Raw genomic sequence first — 18,345 nt, forward strand, 5'->3', positions numbered from 1 at the left:
AGCAAAGTTGATGGGTTCAATCAAGAATCCCTTATTTTTACCGGCTTCCAGGCAGGAGCACTGAAGTGGGGTGTTTTTTTTTCCTTCTGGCCTTTTCCTTTTTTTTTTCCTTATTATTGTCTATTCCTCCTCCTTCCTTTCACTTGACACCTGTCCCTACCTTTGGAGGATGAGATAAGCAGAGAACTCCGTCCCTGTAAGAGACAAGGAGCAGAATATGCCTGCACGAAGAGGGCCAGAGCAAGAATTGAACCTCTCCTGGGCAGGCAGGCCTTTGCCGCAGGCTGCTTTCTGGAGTGCCGTCGGTGGGGTTTTGTCACTGTAGTGAGTATAACTGGAAGCAGGTTTATCTCTTTTTTTTTTTTTTTTTGGAGTCATCATGCTGCAGCAAATTTTGCGTGATATGTATATTGACCCTGAGCTCCTGGCAGAGCTGAATGAAGAACAAAAGCAGATCTTGTTCTACAAAATGAGAGAAGAGCAGCTGAGGCGCTGGAAGGAGAGGGAAGAAAAAGCACAAATGGAGGAGGCCATGCTGAGAAAGACAGCAAGGCGCAAACAGAGTAAGATTTGTGACCTCCTTCTATACTTAAGAGCTGGGGATGGTGGGCATGCAACTGGCTATGGTGCAGCATGCATCTGGAAGAGATTACAAGGAAGAGTGCCAGCTGTCCCCATAAGCAAAAAGACAGTCTGGGGCAGCAAAAGCACCATGTTCCTGCTCCTTGTCTCTCAAGGCTGGTTCTTCTCCAGGGGAATAGTTCAGTGTGGGAGTAAGGGGAATAATTTTGAAGTACCTCTTTCAGTCAGAAGTTACTGCTCCTGTTCTCTCAGTGGTAACAGATGTACCATGACCAAGTTTCCCCTTCACTCCTAAGACTTTTTTTCTTCACCTACTATCCCCACCCCTCATCCTCAGTCAGGCAAAAGGCAGTCTTGCCTGTGCTGTTAAGGCTTCTTGACTTGGCATTAAATGTTTCCAAGTGGCTGGAGTAGGAGATAAATTCATGAATTTGAGCTTGTTATGAAGGGGTGTTTGTGAATAAGATGTGATGTCAGAACAGCCATACTAAATTTCCAACTGTACTTGTAAACACTCTCCAAAAGATTGTCTAGGGAATAGGATAATAGTGGGTCAAGCATGTAAAAGAAACAACCAAAACCAAAAAAGAAAAAAACAGAAATGTGTTTTCATGCAATATGTAGTTAAACTATGGAGCTCCTTTCACAAGCTGTTACGGATGCTAAATGTGTGTGTTGACTTAAAAAGCAAATAAGCAAAATCATGGAAGAAAACATCAAAAAAGAACTTCTCCAAATGTCATTTCCAAGTGTCTGGTCTTGGGTCCAGATGGTTTGGAATAAACAGAAATACCTATTTCCTTGCTTTCTTCTCTGAACAAGTGGCTTCCAACACTTTCCCCATTTACAGTATGAAGTTGTTAGGCTGATGCAAGGTAGAAAACATTTTTATCTTGGAAATGTAGTTGCAATGATTCTTCACTCAACAAGGAAATGTCACAGAGATATGTGAAATACTCCTTTCCCTGTGAAATGCCAAAGGTCTTATCCTATTTTAAATCTATTAAAACTTGAATATTCAAAATTTCTAATAATTTTGGGTAGCTGATTTTGAGAAAGTGCTCTAATAGCTATGTGACTTTGCAGTCAGTTTAAAGTGTTGCTTATCTTAACATGCCCATGGCAGAAAGCTTTGCTTGGAGTACCTCAACACAGATAGATTATTGGATTCAATTGTCAGACTTCTTAAAATGTTTAGAACCTCTGAACCCTACCAAGTGCCCATTAGATACTTAACGATTCAAAGACTATTATTAAAGAAACATGTTTCAAAGTAAAACTAGTTTCCAAGACTCGCTTGAAGCAGAGGCCTTTATGAAATGACTCTAGAGTAAGTTACAACGGTAGCCTTGAAGTAAGGGGGGAATGTTCAGAACACCCTAATCAAGTGTAATAGGAGTTTAAAATGTCCTCTCACAGATGGCAAGGTGGACATTGGAAAACCTCATTCTGTTTAATTTCTATTTTCTTCATGTTAGTGTTCTTACTGTGAATGGCGGTCTCCCAAGAGGGATGGCATCAAAATAGCTTCTCTCATACAGCACAAAAACCTTGTTCATTTTGATTGATTAGTAGCTGAGAAAAAATTAAAAATGCAGTTCAGCTCCACATACCAAAACAACATTATATCATTGAGATAATCTGTATTATGCTCATTCTTTGAGGAAGACAGATGCAGAAAAATCTAACTGCAAAAATATTTATGTGATGATTTGTCACAGTGTTGACACCTAAATTTCCATATATAAATTATACATTAAACCTGTTCAGCTTCCTACTACAGGAGACCATTTTCTGGGTAATTAATTTTCTGATTTATAAAGAATAAGAGAAAAGAAAGCAGCAGAATAACCTATAGATTATATTTGCTCTGACAGAAGTATTCACAAATACACGTAGAGTTAAATTTCAAAGTACCCTATTTCCATTTTACCTTCTTAAATTGCCAATTTACAGTATTGCTTAGGTTTGACTTTTGCCCACTGTTAGAAACTTTCTACTTCATTCAGAACTGTACTAAAGAATGGATATTACATATTTTTTGTAGAGACAACTATTGGAATTAGCTTTGCATGTCAGGCATTTGGTTACGCTGAAAATATATTTTGACTTCCGTGAACTGATGTGGGCCAGAGTTACAAAAGATAACTTGCATCTTTCAGTCATGCCAGTCGTTATCTATACAGATACTTGTAACTGATTTCTATTGTACAGTTCCATAATATGATGGTAAATGGTCTCATAGTGGAGCTAGTTTCTTGTTTAAAAAAAAAAAAAGGTGAAAAAAGTCAACCAGAAGTTATGGGTGTAAGATAGGAATTACTGTGCAATATTTTTGCCTATATGACTCAAAGGGTCAGAGTAGATGACTGTAATAATCCTTTCTTATCTTAAAATATGTGATTTATTTTTTTTTTTTTTCCCTAAAAGGCATTTGGCATCAACATTTTTTGGACCTCAAAGCTGCTTAGTTTTCAGTTTCCATTGATGTATAAGAGAATTTCCAAACTTTCTCCCCCTGCTACACAGCATAGAATATGGAGTATTTCTATTCCTGTTTAAAATTAGTGGCTACCAGGAAATTTAGAGCTACTGCAATTACATGTTCTTTATTCCTTTGAAACTGAGGGATTTGAGCAGTTTCATCTGCAAGGTTTTGTTTTTTGCTCTCTACTGCATGACACGGGTTTTATGTTCGTGCTATTTTGTTGAAGCCAAGAGTTACTCTGGCTTTATAGAGATCTTTGTAGCCTGACATATAGTAGAAAACAGAGGTGAGACTTTAATATCTCTAATGTTGTGCCGAGTTTCTGAAATTTCCTAGCTGACAGAAAAATGTGTATGTTGGTTGTGAATACGACATAACATTTGTATAAAATAATTTTTTACTAATATAATTATATTTATAGGTCTACCTTTCAAATCCTTCTGTTTTCCTCATAGTTTGAATGGCTACATATGAAAACTTTGCCCCACCTCTTTGGGGTGGGATAGGGTGAGATAGAACAAAAGGAATTAATGACAATGGGCACTTCTCTAATTAAAAATGCTGCAAAAGGCGCTTGGGCTTGATCTGGAGTCCTACGCCCCCGATTGGTACCATTCTGCATCAGTTCAAGAGCTTACCTGCAATGGTACGTGTGAACCCAGCAGCACAGTAAAAGGGGTGGATTTTTCAAAACAGAGCAGTGATTGTGAATCCAATTTTGATTTTTCTACAGTGACTTGAGGATAAAGGGTTCTTGTGCAAGGTTTAGATGTGTTGTCTTACAGAAACCACAAGTACAGAGTTGGGGAGGAAAAAGTGGCATATGTGGGTCAGATTAGCCTTGTGCTAGAGTTAAAATCATCAGCAGGTTTAGGGAACACTCATCAGTGTGATCATTTTTTTAATTGTTTGGAAACTAACTAGCAAAGGCCCAAGATCTACAGTGGATTTTATAGAAGTGCCACTGAACACAGATTGTCCATAAATGTTCTATTCATCGTCCAAACCATTAAATAAGATGTAAGTTGTTGAGTGTTTAGTAAGTCAAACAGTGTAACAGTCTATGTGTAATTAGTCTTATTCTTTATTTCTAAAGAAAGTAATATTAGTCACCTTCAGTAAATGCTAAATTGTGCCTGCTTTTCCATTTGGATTGCTTGGTTTCATGTGTCTTGAGGAAAGGTTAAAATTGAAATGTGTATCAGAATGAGTCAATGTTAAAGAAATTATTTCATTTTGGGGTTGAATGAATTGTTTTCAGATTATTCAACAGTTTTAATTTCCTTCCCTTTTTAAAAACACTGATTTCTGAAAGGGAGCAATATATAAACATTGCTTCATGAATGAAGTGATGAATGAAATATTTCCTTCAGAACATATTGAATGAACTATTCTCATGTTTTTGCTGTTTGTACCTAGCCTACATTTGTACGTTGCCTAAAAATATTAGTAGAATTTGAGCATCATTTGGGTCCTCCCAAAACTGTGAAGTGAACTTATTCAAGGTAAAAAAAAGTATTTTGTAGCTTTAATTACATCATGACTGCTGGCTTGTACTGAAATAGCTTCACAAGTGAGTTGAATTCTTGGAGGTCTGTCTCCAGTTCATTTACAAATCACTCCTGGGCAGACCTTTCAGGAATATATTTTCATTGTAATAAAACAAGTTGCCTTTTCTTATTGTGCTAAAATCACTAAGGGAAGTCTCCTCGAAATTTCGAGATACCTTTGGGATTTGCTGAGTTGACTGACAGGCAGCTTTGTAATTTGCAAAGAAACATATTTATTTGATTAGGCAGGAGCCCTGTAACCAGTATAGCTGAGTTGGGAGTAAGCAAAGACCCTGCCAACTTGGATTTTGACTCTGATGCAGTATCCAGGGCTGTCAGTATACCCAAAATGAGATCTCAAAAACTATTGAGTATTAGGTCGCTGAAGGACAGTCATGTGGGAGGGAAGACAGTGCTGGTCTGCTGCTGCTTATTCTGACATTTATTCATTGTGAACTGCAGCTCATGATGCTCAGACAGGAGCTGTTTGCAAACACTCTTATTTACCTCGCCTTAACAAGAGTAGCTGGGATAAAATTAAGTAGGCTTATCACAGCAGGGCTAGAAAATAATTTCTTTATCTAAATGGCATTTGTGTTAGAAAATCATTAGAGAATAGATGAAGCTATTTGGAAGCAAGTATTTCAAATATCACAAGTGGATGGTTGGAGGATACATCAGTGTCACGTGTGAAGGCCAGTGAGTGGGCGTGTGTGTACGGGGGGTGAGCGGGTGTACATGCAGTGACATTTCTTCTCTGTTTTTGAACTCAGAAAATGTATTCCTCATTTATATTAAGATTTTATCTCCTACAGAGACGTGCTCCTGGCAGTGTTAATTGTCTCTTTCTCTGTATCATTGGATATGGGTCTAACCAGAGACATCAGGCTTGAGTATTTCTGAAATTTCTGGCTCTATGTGGTCTTGAATTCTGTAGAGCCCTGTCTTTTGTTTCCAGTTCAGATACAACTGAAAAAGTAACAGGAGAATATTAGAGAGAAGGTTAGAATAATTTTTATTAGGGGACTGAGCCAACTAATTTGAAGCCATTGGAAAAGTTTTAATGTAACATTCACAACATGTAGAGCAGCTTGTGATACGATGCAGTTTTGTTAGTACTGTATATCCTGGGGCCAGAACTCAGCTGCTCAGAGCTCGTACTCAGTGTGGCTGTGTCCTGAGGTAGGGTTAAACAGCGCCTTCTAAACTGTCTGTTCACTTCTCCAAACCTGGGGCTAGAAAGAGACCCCCAACCGCCATATGACCTAAATATGTACCAGAGGGAACAAATCCAGAGGGACTTCTCTGGCCTCCTAGGATTAACCGTAAGTCTGCGCTTTTTAGTCTCATATCCTGCCCTGCAGCTGACTTCTCTGTTTTGCAGAAAAGTGACAGCAGAATATTGCTGGCTACCTGGGCCTTGTTACACTGGAGGTTTCTCTTGCACGCGTGTGACCCTCAGCGCTCCCGTTGTCTGAAGCCTCTGGCATCAGCCGCTTTCTGAGAGAGGCTACTGGGTTAATTGAGCCACTGGCATGGAGAGCATTAGTTCCTCGGCCTGTCTGGACACAGTGGCGTTAGATGTGCTTTCTTGTACGTACTAGTGCTCTGCTAATGATAAGAGGTTGTGACTGTCTGAAAGCTCATGAATACTTGATATGGAAAGGGAGCAGTACTGCCAAGGGGAGAATGGGATTTGCCCAAGCTAATTCGATATTTCCTTGCTGATTTTGCCAGTTTTAGCATAAATGACAAAAACATTCAAGGACAGAGGCACCAGCTTTTCATAGCAGGATTTGGAAGACATGGGAAAACGCAATGTATTCAAGTCAGCAGTGGATTTAGCCAGACACTGATGGTGGTTCATTAACTTTCAAGTCCACTCTTGTGCTGTGGTGCTAGAGAAGCTCGCTGTAGTGGTATAGTTCTCCCTGCTTTTGTAGTCCTGTGTGCCTGATAAAAGGAGTCGGTGGAAACCTGCATTAAGTAGGGGAGTCTGGTGCAGAAAGTGATCCATAGTTCTCTGGTCGTTCTGTGATGAAGAACCCTTATCCTTCTGCTTTGCGTTTCCAGCAGACCCTGAAGTAGCCATGCAGACTTGGTTTTGTTTATTCTCCAGCAGTGGGAAAACCTGGATGCTTTGTGATAGCTCTGTGTGAGAAACCAAACCCTGTATATAGCTTTTACTCCTTACAAGAGACAATTGGGATCAGGAATTAGAAATTACAGTGCTATGTTCTTAACTTTTTTTTTAATGAAGAAAAAAAAAAATCAAATTAACGATACCGATGTGAATGATTTTACAAGCTTTGACTTTGATCTGATGTGTACCTGCATTTTTATACTGTTTACAGTGAAAGGGTCGTTAAAATGGACAGACAAGAGACTACCTCTAGATTGTACACGGAGTTAGAACAATGTCTTTAAGAAGGAGTTCTGAATGTTATCTCCCAGTTGAAAGTGGGCAAATTACAAAATTACTATGTATAACAGTATGCCTCGACCAGGGAGCCAAGAAAATAACTGGGACATACTAGATAGAGACCACATAAATGATGCTTTATTTCTGAGTTTCTTTTTTGGTTTACAATATCCAAACCTATATACACACATATTGCATATATATATACCATGTGATAATGCAAACCCACTTACCTTTGAGTGTTATATACAGTTATCTTTGCTACATTTGTTAATTACCATAGTCTTATTTGAGTAACTGTTTCTTCACTTAATGTTTGCTCTCTTGCAGTCACTCTTCCTTTATTTGATCCTGCAGGGGGATATTGCAGCATAATTATTTCCATGGTAACAGGCTGTAATTCCATAAACAGAAGATTGAGTTTGTTATATGATCAGGAAGCAGCTGGAGAGCCATGAAGGCTGATTTTTCAGCAATGCTGAGATCCTGCAACCCTTATTGATATATTAATGTAAATCAGCTGAATTTCTTTCTCCCTCTGCAAATCCTCCTTTAAATAGAAAGGCACACACAACAGTGTTGAAATTGGAGGGTGTGTAAACTGAAATGTTGGGGGGGATGCTTCAGAAGTTCAGAATTTTTCCCCTTTTCTTGTTGTTTTAAGAATTAAAGTGACTGGGTTTTTGGAAGGTATTCTTGGAAGACAAGGGGTTCATGGTCCTATGACTGTTAGCAGGGGCAGACCACAGAATTCATTATAGCAGATCTTCATTGTGGCATTATGTTATTTTCATTATTTTCATCATTACCACCTAATTATTCTATATGTATTTTAATGGATTTTTGGCAGTTAATGTTTGGAAAAGTGCATTCTGTCCTTTGAACAGTCTCTCAGAAACATACACAGTAACTCCCTAGGGTTTCTCCTTAGAAAGAAGTGAAATTATGTGTGTGTGTGTTTGTATAAAAATATAATTAAATAAAAATACTTGTACTGGGTAAGCTCAAGGAACTGAGAACAGCCTAAAGCTCACGTTCTCATTTTCATCCTAATCAATGTGCTTCTAACACGTCCTGCAGCTAATGAAACTCTGAATGGAACCTCATCTACCCTGCAGACTATCAAAATTCAAGCTTCTACTTTAAAGAAGCCATAAAAACCATTTGCTCGGAAAGCCAAGGATAAAATCTCATGTAAAACATATTGTGCTTAGACCAAAGCATACCAGATATCTAAACTCCAAAATAACAAAACAACCCAACCCTACAAACACACCAAACTCCACAAGCTACGGTTTATCTCTGAATGACAAAAGTAGATCAGGCTGATCAGCTTGATGTCAGCAGTGACTGCTCATGCAGCCTATTTCAAATGCAGAATAAGTTTCAGGAGCCTTTTTCTAGCACAGAGGGAGAAAAGAAAAGGGATATTTTCTGAAGAGAGAGTCAAAGGATATTTATATGACTACAAAGCTTTCCAGTGAGAGTCAATTGCCATTGCGGAGATCTGTAGCTTCCAAGCAGGAGAACTATGGTGGGAAGCCCAACCTCAGAGAAACAAGACTGTGCGTGGAAATAGCAGACTCTTTTGAGAAAGTTTAAGCAGACTTTGAGTGCCGTTCCATGTTTCTGAGATTATAAATCAGTGATCATCTAATTTTCTGAATTTACACTTGACGCAGCCTGTAATATTCCCTATGATAGAAAGGCAATCGGAGTTACTGGCACTCTCTGTTGTTTTGCTGGACTAAGCAGGCAGACTGTGGCTAAGTGACAGCACAGCTGGGAGACTTGACACCAAATCAGGTCTCTAATGGTCCTTGGAGTAGTTCCCTTGTAAACACTGGAGATGGATCACAAATGGGAATTGTCAGGGATGCTGTAACTGTTAAAGCAATGACGAACAAGCTTGGAGGAAGGAAGCTGACTCCAGCAATATTCCACTTGCTCTGATTACTGTTATTTTTAAAGCACTTTTAATTAGAAGCATGTGTGAAAATGAACCCAGATATAACCCAAAACTGTCATTGAAAAAAAAAAATACCCAAATAACCCAACCCAAAAAGACAAAACCCATAAAACCTCCAAACCCAATCTTTGGTTCTATTCCTCTGTCCCCGTTAGCAGAGGCAGTGAAAGGCCCCGTTCTCCTTTGTGTTTTAAGCCTTAGTCACAACGTGAGAGTCTGAGCTGATTGGAAGTGAAGCCTGGTTTAGCCTGAGCATTGCGTGCGGCCAGGATTCCCCCTCCCATGCACCTTCAGGTGCTGCTTTCCCTCTCTCTCCCAAGCTGGCTGGCCGTGTTCCTATTTTCTGGCAGCGTTCAGCCGTGGCAGTAACCCCTGTCCACACCGGGGACCTGCTGCAGGTAGCAGAAAGGCCAAGAGCAGCCTGCGGTGCTGTATGGCACAACTCACGGTTGCGCTCCAGCACTCTGTGTGTGTTTATAAGCTTAGTACTGCTGCCGGTAGAGACTAATAATTCTTATAGGTGAGAGCCTTGAGTTTATTACTGCTCTCTAGGGCATTGTTTTATACTTTCATTGCTGTTATAGAATTGACTGCATAAATACAAACAAATAGAAAACATGATTTGGTATTATTTTTGATTGTTTGGGTTTATATGTGCAAATTTGTGTTGCTGTTGGTTCAGAGTAGAGATGGAAAAGACTTGGTAAATTATTCAGTACGTTTCCCTGGTAAAGCAGTGTTTGTTTCTAACACACTTTCACTTCTGCTCTCCAATCCAGACTAATTTTGATGTCCACTACTTCCTAATTGTAATTATTTGCAGCCTGACACAGTCTCTCCAGAAAAAGAAAAGTACTTTTGTGGTCAAGGCATTGGCTCTGCATTAGGCTTTGTGACTGGCACAGAAGCTTGCTTCTGAGCAGGAAACATGAGGTTCCTTTGCCTCTTTCTCACCTAGATTTCAAATTTGTTTAGTCAGAACCTGTCTCTTCCTTTTAGATTTATTTGAATTTTTCTATTTCTTTTTTTTCTATTTCTGTTTCATTTGGAAATAAAGTGTGTTAACAAAATATCTTATTTTGCAGAAAAATGTAATACTTGAGAGGCATCTTAAAGCAGAAATTATTTTATTATAATCAGCCCTCAATGGTGGTAATTTTCTGCTTGCAAAGCAGACAACACTAGTTTCTTAAAAATATTAAGGAAAATAATTTTCTGTACTTTCAGCTCAGATCTTGCAATTGGTTCTACAGCTTATAAGTGCAAGCCCAGTATTGTTAGCCTGGAAGAGCTGACACTGACCACTGTGAACTTGATTCTGCAGGCTGCAAAGACTTTTTGTATGGCAGGGGTTCTGTTTTCACAGTGCCAGATTTTCTTCCTGAGCTGCTTATTTCTTTTCCTGCACACTCATTTTTAAAATGTTGTTCTGTGCAAAGAAAGTGCCAAGTTTTATGATCAGATTGTACAGTAAAGCCCACCTCCAACTTTACGGGAGTGTAAGTTTAAGGGAAGATTTGCATGGGAGTAATTTCTTGAAGTAAAATAGAAAGGGTGGTCGAGTGTGAAAAAGACCTTCTCTTGTTCTAAAGAAAAACCTAAATAAAGGCATATGTCCTCAAATTGAATTGTTTTAAAATTGTACATGTGGAGGTCTGTCTGTTTAATGCTGAAGCTTAAAATTGCCAGATTGTTTGGTTCTGCTATTATCTTTCAACTTGAACTATGGTTGTGTATACAGTAGTATACTGTACTGTAGCATACAGTAGTTAGTGCTGAACCAACAATACGTTATACTGATGTTTTCAAAAGAGTTTATACATCTACCGTCTATAGCTTTAGAAGAGAGATCCATTGTTTTAAAAGGAAGAAAGAGAACAATTTCTCAAGACCTGTCTACAAATCAACTATTTGTTTTATGGGGCTGGGTAGTAATGGATAAGTTGTGCCTCTGAGAAACATATTAATAACTCTTTGGCACAGAAAACCTGGAAAGAAGCAAAGATAAAATTTGTCTACTTACCTGAAAAGGGTTTTTTTTTTTTGCTCTCTTTCCGTCTAAGTGTATAAATGAGCAGAAGTAGTGAAGTATTTGGTATCTACCAGTTATGATACAAATAAATAACATGAGGCATGTTGTCTGCAATGTTTTCTTTAAAGCACTAAATAAAGGGGAACAACTAGGATATCCAGATTCCTCCCAGGAAAGAGGACATGGACCACTTTTAAAACAAAAGCTGCCATTGGTTATGTGGGGTCAATACTCCTGGGAAATCATTCCATACTTCTCAAGATACTTTACCATGAAATGCAGTAGGTGAAAACCTTGCGGGCAAATACTGATATGGCCAGTCAGTTCGTGGCAGATGGTGTTCAAATGCTGTATCCAAAAAATACAATGTAAATGTTGTGCTGACAGGAACACAGAAATGTACAGAATAGGAACCGCAATAAAATACATTCACATTTATAACCTGAGACATAATCTGATAGGCTGTGAAAGAGCAAATGCTTTTGAGAGTTATTGAAGGAAAACGTTATTAGCTTAAGTTTCCACTCCCCCTTGAAGTCAGTACCATTAGGTCAACACTGGGAATTTGTATAAATCACATTTTCAAATTTGATATAGAATATTAGCTTTCATTGAGAGATCTGATATGTTCATTGCCTTCAGTTCGTATTGTCAACACTTGCGAGTGTGGGTTGGCGCTGGCACTGCCGGCTGTCAACAGCCCCGCTTCATTTCCCTCCTGCAGTTTTCTCTCTTCAGTCTGGGATGTCAAAAACAGACTATTGATTGTGATTCGGGAAACTTAATCTGGTTAAATGGATACTGTCTTATTGCAGAGCAACAGGTAGTTGAAGGTGAGGGTAGCTAAGCTGATGCTAGTAGAGAAAGATGTAGAAAGAGCGGAAGTAAAGACTGACCATTCAAATAGGACCAGGTTTCTTCTAACTCTTATGGGAACATCAGAGAAAAACTACCTAGGAAGATGGCAGACTGTCCATTTCTTCACATTTTCAAATGAGACAAGATGCCTTTTAGAAGCTATGTGGCGACGCACGATTTACTAACCTCGATATTTGGGTGAGAGGGTGAAATCTCAGGGAATGTAATTACGGGAAGTGAGATGAACTGCTGAGCCTTTATGGCCTTTTAGTCTGCGTTCTTTAAAATAAATCCATTGTCCATCTTGGCAATGGTCTTTGTAGTGGAATCTCCTTTTGTGAAGAACAGTTTCAACAAATTTGCAAGAAATAAAACATAAAAATGGATGCATAAGAGGTGTTTCTACCAATTCCTTATTATGAACCTCTAAAATGCATAAAATATCTGAGAGTTACACATATAAAAGCAGAAGGAAAAGACCAAACCACACCAAGTTAGGTAGTGTGTATGACTATTAAAATGTATTCAGGTGGGATCTAGTCTAGTGCCCTTTGTAGTCAAAAAAGGTTCTTGGACATGAAGGTTCACCAAATGTAGTCGATTTTGTAAAGAGCACTAGGGCTTTTTTGGTGTTTTTAAAATCACTCTGTCAACACAGCAACCGTAGATTTTGCGTGGTGTCTTTCATGAAAACTGAACCAGAAACTTAATCCCTTTCAATTGCCTACCCGAACAGAAAAGCCTCTGCCGTGTTCAGTGGTGTGCGCTGAGTATGCAGGCTTTCTGAAACTCCTCCTTCGCACAGTGGGAGCAGGAAATTCCTGGATTTTTTGCAGGGGTTCCGGTGAAGTCTCTATATGCTCAACACTCGACATTCTCTGTGTGCTGAAGCATTGCTAGTCACATAATGTCACCGGTTATTGTTGTCACTCCCTCCCTTTTTCCATTCCTTTCATTCATCCCTTGCCGAGTGAAGCAAGAAAATATACTTGCAACAATTAAAAAGGGATCATAATACCTAAATCCTGGGAAACGCGTGTCAGAATTAATAATTCCTTATTTTTGTGGGACAGTGAGTCTTCAAAGATTGTGTGATCTGGAGCGTACAACCCCTTTTTTTTCCCCAGCATGGTAGATTGGTCAAATCTGAAGATTTCATCCAACCTCTTAGTAATGTTTTATTCTGAATTGTAAATTGCAAGCTTAATGTTTCTAAATTGCAGCTTTCCCATCTTTTCATCTATATTTATGTAAGAGTTTGAGCCAGTATTTCTATTTTTGTTTTGTTTTTGGTGGCTGTTGCAGGTAATGGCAAACATGTGCAGTGGCTACATGGGAAGGATGGTGAGGTCTGGGTCTGGGTGATGGGAGAAGCCCCAGGTGACAAGCCGTATGAACAGATATCAGAGGAGCTAATAGCAGAGCGAGCCAGGCAACAAGCACAGAAGGAGGCAGAAGAACTATGGTGAGGATTTAAGAATGTGAATTCAGGGTCCACTTGGCATAATGGGAGACATGGCCTTGTAGAAAGGTGGCAGGTAATGGTGGGTAAAACGGGTAAGTATGTTTTGTGAACATTTGCTTTCACTTGTTTTGGCAATTTTTCAGCATGTGAAAAATGTAATTTTATTTTTATTGAACACTGAAAAACCAAAACCCTCTTTCATAAAAGAAGTGAAGCAAACGCTTTTCTTTTGGGGAATTTTGCTAAACCATTGACCAGTTTGTAAATAAATAAAAATGAAACAATCTGGTTTTGAGATTATTAAATTAGAAATGTTTGTTGTATCACACATCTATGCCCACAATGGGGATTTGGTACATAAAATCCTTTTTGAAATTGGTTTCATTTACGTATTACTTATATTAATTCTTAAACCAGCAGTTCAGAAACTGATTACACAAAGTGCCGTGCTGGTGTTTCCAGGAGGGTCTCTTCCAGTTTTGGGAGAGATTCAAAAGTGTTTTGATGCTTGATATTGTTGGGAAGGAGGCCACCTGCCTCCTGCACTTCCTTTTGTAGTGCAGCACTGAAAAGTGACAGTTTAAATATCAGGTTATTCTATATTATTCCTTTTTATATGAGATTCTCCGTGGTTATAGTGATTGCGTATTTAAGCCGGGATTAAAAACTTCAACTGTGCTTTGCTTTCCTTTTACATTGTCAGTACTAATAAACAATCTAGTGTAAGAATTTGGCAGACATTTGCGTTGATATTTGAGAGACAATAAATTCCCAATCGTGCTTTGCTAGACTGACAGAAAAATCTATTTTTTCAGCCAGGGAAGAAAAAATACGGGGTATGACTCAAAGACATCCAAGAACTTCTTCTTTAATTTAGAAGGTGCTATTTTAATTAGTCATTTATCAAAAATTGAAAATGTCTGCGTTCTGGATAGTTTCCTCAAATCTGATTTGTGGTAGGTCTCTTGTTAAATACGTTTTAATTCTTTCCTTGTATATTTCCATGAAGTCTTATGCTAATTATTTGTTGCAACCAGTGAGCAAGTATTAATCCTCAATTTAAAAAAATAATCAGTGTCTTAAGTTATTTTTATTTTCAAATTCTTTTCTGAAGGAGACAAAAGGAGGCTGAAATTACAAAGAAATTCCGGGATGCTATGGCTCAAGAAAAAGCCAGAATAGTGGCAGAAAAATGGAAAATAGAAATAGAAGATCGGAAAGCTGCCAAATTGGAGGAGGAAAAAATTCAGGAGGAACTGAAGGTTTGCATAGAATAATTTAGCTTTTTTAATAGTGTTTTTATACAGATTGAAAGTTCTTGTCACCCTCAATGCATGTTTATTAATAAGCTTTAAAACCCAGAGTTGTAATTTTTCATCCTGGAATATACAAATAGCTATGTGATATTCACTAGAACAGCTGGGTGAGTGATGCGAAAAAATTACATCTCTCATTCAAAAGTGTCAGGACAATCAAACTGGTTATTCAGCTCACACATTAACGGAATTGTTCAGTCAGCTGTGCTGAGTGAATCATACTGGGGGAAAAAATGTACAATTGTGAAATGTCTCATTTCGAGTTAGTTTGCTTGAATATATTCTGTGTATTTTGGAGGAGTTGTTCACATATTTAACTTGAAAATTCTGTCACTACTTTCTTTAAGATAATGAGGGGTAGATCCTTCTCCTACTCAACATATGGGAGAAGTCTAGTTGGCTTTGCTGGGAGAAGTTCATTTGCCTGATTTTTGTTGACTTCATGAATTTTCTATGAGCTCAGTTACAGTATTTTAATGTTGTTTTTTAAATAATGTTTTTTCACATTCTCTTGTTGAAAATAACAATTTGAAAACTAAACAGGAAAAGGAGGCCTCTGTCTACCCTTTTCATATTACTTTATAAAGATAAAAACTTGTTTGAAAAATGAGAACGGAAAATATAATTGGTTTAGTGTGCAGAGAAATTATCACAGTCTTCTAAGTCTGGGATGTGCGCTGTGGGACTGCGCAAGATTGGTGAAGCTGGGTTTCCATGGAGAAAGCCTGTAGCAAAATATGACTCCTAGGAGATCTGCATCCAATAACTTCCGTCTACACGCCTCTCCCCTAATGACAGCTTGCTATGTCACTTTTCCCTTCCTGGGACGGTGATTAAAGGTGTGGAAAGTGCGGATAGACTCCCCCCTTGTCCCTTGTGTGATGGGAGGAGTGCTGAAAAACTCAGTGTTAAATTTATGCGGTTTGATTACAAACTAGAGTCAGCAAGTTACTTGTCATTCTGTAAACTGTGGGACTGGGATTTGAGGGTGGTTATGTAGCACAAAGCAAGGGTGGTTCCTGCAGCCTCGTCTGCACAAAGTTGCTGATTTACCTTTGCACAATTAATTTGAATTCCTAGGAGAGAACAGGGCCTTTGAAATTTGATGTCAATGAGTAATGAAACTATACCTTTCAAGTGCCTTTATTAATGTATGAATAATGAGCAGAGCAACTAATTAAACCCTCTTTCCTCTGCTCTCCGGAAAGCAAAGTCCTATTGAACAAAGACGGATAGGGGCCTGTTCACTTACATCTCTGTGGGTGATTTACAGTGCACTTGATGGGGTAAATGTCCACAAGCTCACTGTTGTTCTTCTGTTTCAAAGAGACTTTTTCAAAAAGCAGAGTGAGCAACTAGTGAGACCTTTCGTGGCCAGCAGTCATAATTTTCTACTAAGGAAAACTAGTCTTTCAGTTGTTGATACAATTTAAAAGGAATGGCACCAAATTCTGCTCACTTTCATATTGTGGAAAGGTAATGCTAGCGATCTGTGTTCCCACTGTTTCTCAGGAAGGGAGGAGGTATCCTCCGTCCAACTGTGTGCCTGGTAGGGGCAAGAATTGCACCACTGCAAGTGGGATGAGAATTTAGTTCAGTTTCTACTTTGAATTTCCAATACTAACCTTTGGCCAGGATTTCTTTAGCCCTATTCAAAAAGTTGCCAATATCTTTATTTTATCAAAGAAACAGAAACCTTTTTCTCCCCTACAGTTTCCTTTAAATCAAGCATTTGAAGAGAATGTATGCAAAAATTTAAATAAATGGACCACAATTTTTAAGACAAGACCCAGCAGAAATGAACTCTTTGGCTTCAAAAATGAGTTTGGAAACAAGATATTATGCAGTGATTATTTTTAAATGTCCCTTTAGTGAGTGTGCTCCCAGCATTTGCTGTATTAATACAACAACATAGTCTGATTACACTTCTAGCCCTGGGTCTTCGATTAGGTCTATGCTTCGAGATCTGTTAGGAGGGACTTGGACTAACATAGGGTTCCACCAGCAGAGATCCCAATGCAGGATTGATTGCTGGTGCTGTAACACCACACCTTTGCTACTCAGAAAAGCAGCTTATTTATTACTTGGTCTTGAAAGAGCAAATCTTGTACATAGTGCTGTAGAACTACTTAAAAACAGTAAAGGCTTTTCAAAGACAAGCGAATCTCACAGGCTAATATGGGGGAGTTGTTAACTTCTCTGTCCACTGGCTTATTTAAGCTCGCTTGGCTTTCCTTCTCCTTCCTCTTCCCATTTCACTCTTTTTGTAACTACTGTTGCGCAGTGGAAGTAGTACATGAAATATTTACAAGCTGACTGAGTGGAAAGGTACCTAGACAGGAGAATAGGAGTTATGTTTCTGGCATCTACCTCCAACTACAAAAAGTGAATAGAACTAGGGTGTGGGGAAAAAGGTGAATTAATGAATCTACTCATGTATGACTGCAATCATTGAAATCACAAAGAAATGTACCTTTCATGAATGATTCAGGGTGTGGAATGAGATGCAGATCAGTTAGCAAGCCCACTTTAAAGGGTTTAAAATATTTAATGCATTGGTAATCATCTTTCTGTGATGATGACCAGACCGTGTTTAAAGCAGTCTCCAAACTGGGGTATGAAAAGTTCAGTCTCTGCTTATGCTTCATCCTCTTGAAGCATTTTGACTTGGGATGTTGAAACTCTGTCCTTTCTGCTGATGTGTTTAATTTCTAACCATATTGTATCACAAACGCTCCTTTTTAAAACGCTTTTATTCCTCTTGACCTATCATGGGACTTTAGGGCTGTCTGCCCTAGATAAATGATATCTCACATATCGAAGTGAATGATGATCCCTGTTTCCTTTTCCAACACTTATTAGAAAAGTATTGCTTTCTTTGGTGTTTCTTAAGCAGAAATGCTTTTAATTAATGATGCTAGAATATAAATGTTGACTGCTCTATTTTTGCAGTTTAAGGACAGCTAGTCTTTTATGTACCTATTGCAAAGGACAAATAAGAGAGCCAATTACTATCATTAATCTTTTTGCTAATTCACAAAGGCTGTGAGATCATAGGCGTAATTTCCTACTGTTATCAGTTGCTGTCATTAAGTCTTGAACAATGTGCAGAGCTAGGGCAAATTAAAGGTATGAGCATCAGCCAGCCAGGCGAGGGTGGTATCCTTCAGCTACATTTAGAAATAACAGAGATACTCTCTGAGCTCGTTCTTCATGTGGTCTACATAAAGCAAGAGAATATTAATAGTAAAATACTATGCATATGACAACATCAGATACTTGCCAAATTTAATAATATAAGCACAGTTGTCAGTAAAGCTAGACTGCTTCTTAAAAATTCCTTGGGAGATGAAATGTGTGTTAACAAAAAGCTGTATGTAAACTTTTATGGGCATTGTTTTTCTTCATGCATCAAAAAATATTTAGTAGGAGTTTTAATGAGTAGCACTTAAGGAGAAATAATCCTTATTCCCTTGATAGGCAACAAGAGAGCAACAGTGCATTATAATTTCCTTCCACACTTTTTTTTTTTGATGCAGGTTCATGACCTTTAATTCCAGTTGGGATTGTGATGAGTGAAGTGAGTTTTTTTTAAGGTGTGGATCCAAGAGTTTCTATGTCCTGGCTGTTTCCGTTCTCATCAAAGACGACAGGTTTAGAATC

At 38.5% G+C, this 18,345-nt stretch overlaps 1 protein-coding gene across 1 annotated transcript; it reads left to right on the forward strand.

Annotated features, from left to right (window-relative positions):
* Window positions 1–379: 379 nt before the first annotated feature.
* On the forward strand, window positions 380–14,628 carry SH2D4B (SH2 domain containing 4B; the record flags this gene model as incomplete). The annotated part of the gene is made up of 3 exons (XM_009580071.1): window positions 380–563; window positions 13,207–13,366; window positions 14,481–14,628. Coding segments are annotated over exons 1-3 (492 nt in total), but the record flags the coding sequence as incomplete, so codon positions are not given.
* Window positions 14,629–18,345: the final 3,717 nt, after the last annotated feature.

The sequence above is a fragment of the Fulmarus glacialis genome, unplaced genomic scaffold, assembly GCF_000690835.1.
Source record: "Fulmarus glacialis isolate BGI_N327 unplaced genomic scaffold, ASM69083v1 scaffold31370, whole genome shotgun sequence".
Classification (NCBI taxonomy): Eukaryota; Metazoa; Chordata; class Aves; order Procellariiformes; family Procellariidae; genus Fulmarus; species Fulmarus glacialis.